This window comes from Sphaeroforma arctica (assembly GCF_001186125.1).
Source record: "Sphaeroforma arctica JP610 unplaced genomic scaffold supercont1.12969, whole genome shotgun sequence".
Lineage (NCBI taxonomy): Eukaryota > Ichthyosporea > Ichthyophonida > Sphaeroforma > Sphaeroforma arctica.
Genome location: NW_014027589.1, coordinates 1 through 691, shown reverse-complemented (window position 1 = coordinate 691; position 691 = coordinate 1). Strand labels below are relative to the sequence as shown.

Below are 691 nucleotides of genomic sequence, written 5' to 3'. Positions count from 1 at the left end.
CACCAACTACTTACAATTAGTTCCCAACTACTTCCAAATTAGTTCCCCCAACGACTTACACTAAGTTTTGCAAGTATGATCTTGATCCCTTGAGGAGCCATGTTCAGCGACAACATGGCATACGCCCCAATCAGAACGGCCGCATTGGCTGCGTGCACTGGTGACTGTGTGGAGAAGCAGTGGTGGATCTCTTTACCTTGATGCTCAGGCACCTGGGAGAGAGTGTGTGTGAGAGAGTGAGTGGGAGAGAGTGAGTGGGAGAGAGAGAGAGTGAGTGAGAGAGTGAGTGAGAGAGTGAGTGAGAGAGTGAGTGAGAGAGTGAGAGTGAGAGTGAGAGTGAGAGTGAGAGAGAGATGGATGTATATGAGTCAGGCGGTTGGAAAAAGGTATGTAGCAATGGATAGAAAGGTATGTAGTAGTGGATATAAAAATATGTAGTAATGAAAATACACGTATGTAGTATTGGATGTAAGCATATGTAGAATGAATATAAACGTACGTGGCAATGAATATGCAGTCTGGGATAATTCATTCGCCGAGTTTGAATAACGACTGTGTTGTGTATGTGCAGATGTATATGGATATAACTTAAATGCACTTTTGATCTGATCACGATATTTATATATATATATATATACATACATACATACATATATATATATATATATATATATATATATATATATAGTAT

At 39.5% G+C, this 691-nt stretch overlaps 1 protein-coding gene across 1 annotated transcript; it reads right to left on the bottom strand.

Moving 5' to 3' along the window:
- Window positions 1-38: 38 nt before the first annotated feature.
- SARC_17963 (hypothetical protein) lies at window positions 39-212 on the bottom strand (the record flags this gene model as incomplete). Its single annotated transcript, XM_014287954.1, has 1 exon — window positions 39-212. A coding segment is annotated over one exon (174 nt), but the record flags the coding sequence as incomplete, so codon positions are not given.
- Window positions 213-691: the final 479 nt, after the last annotated feature.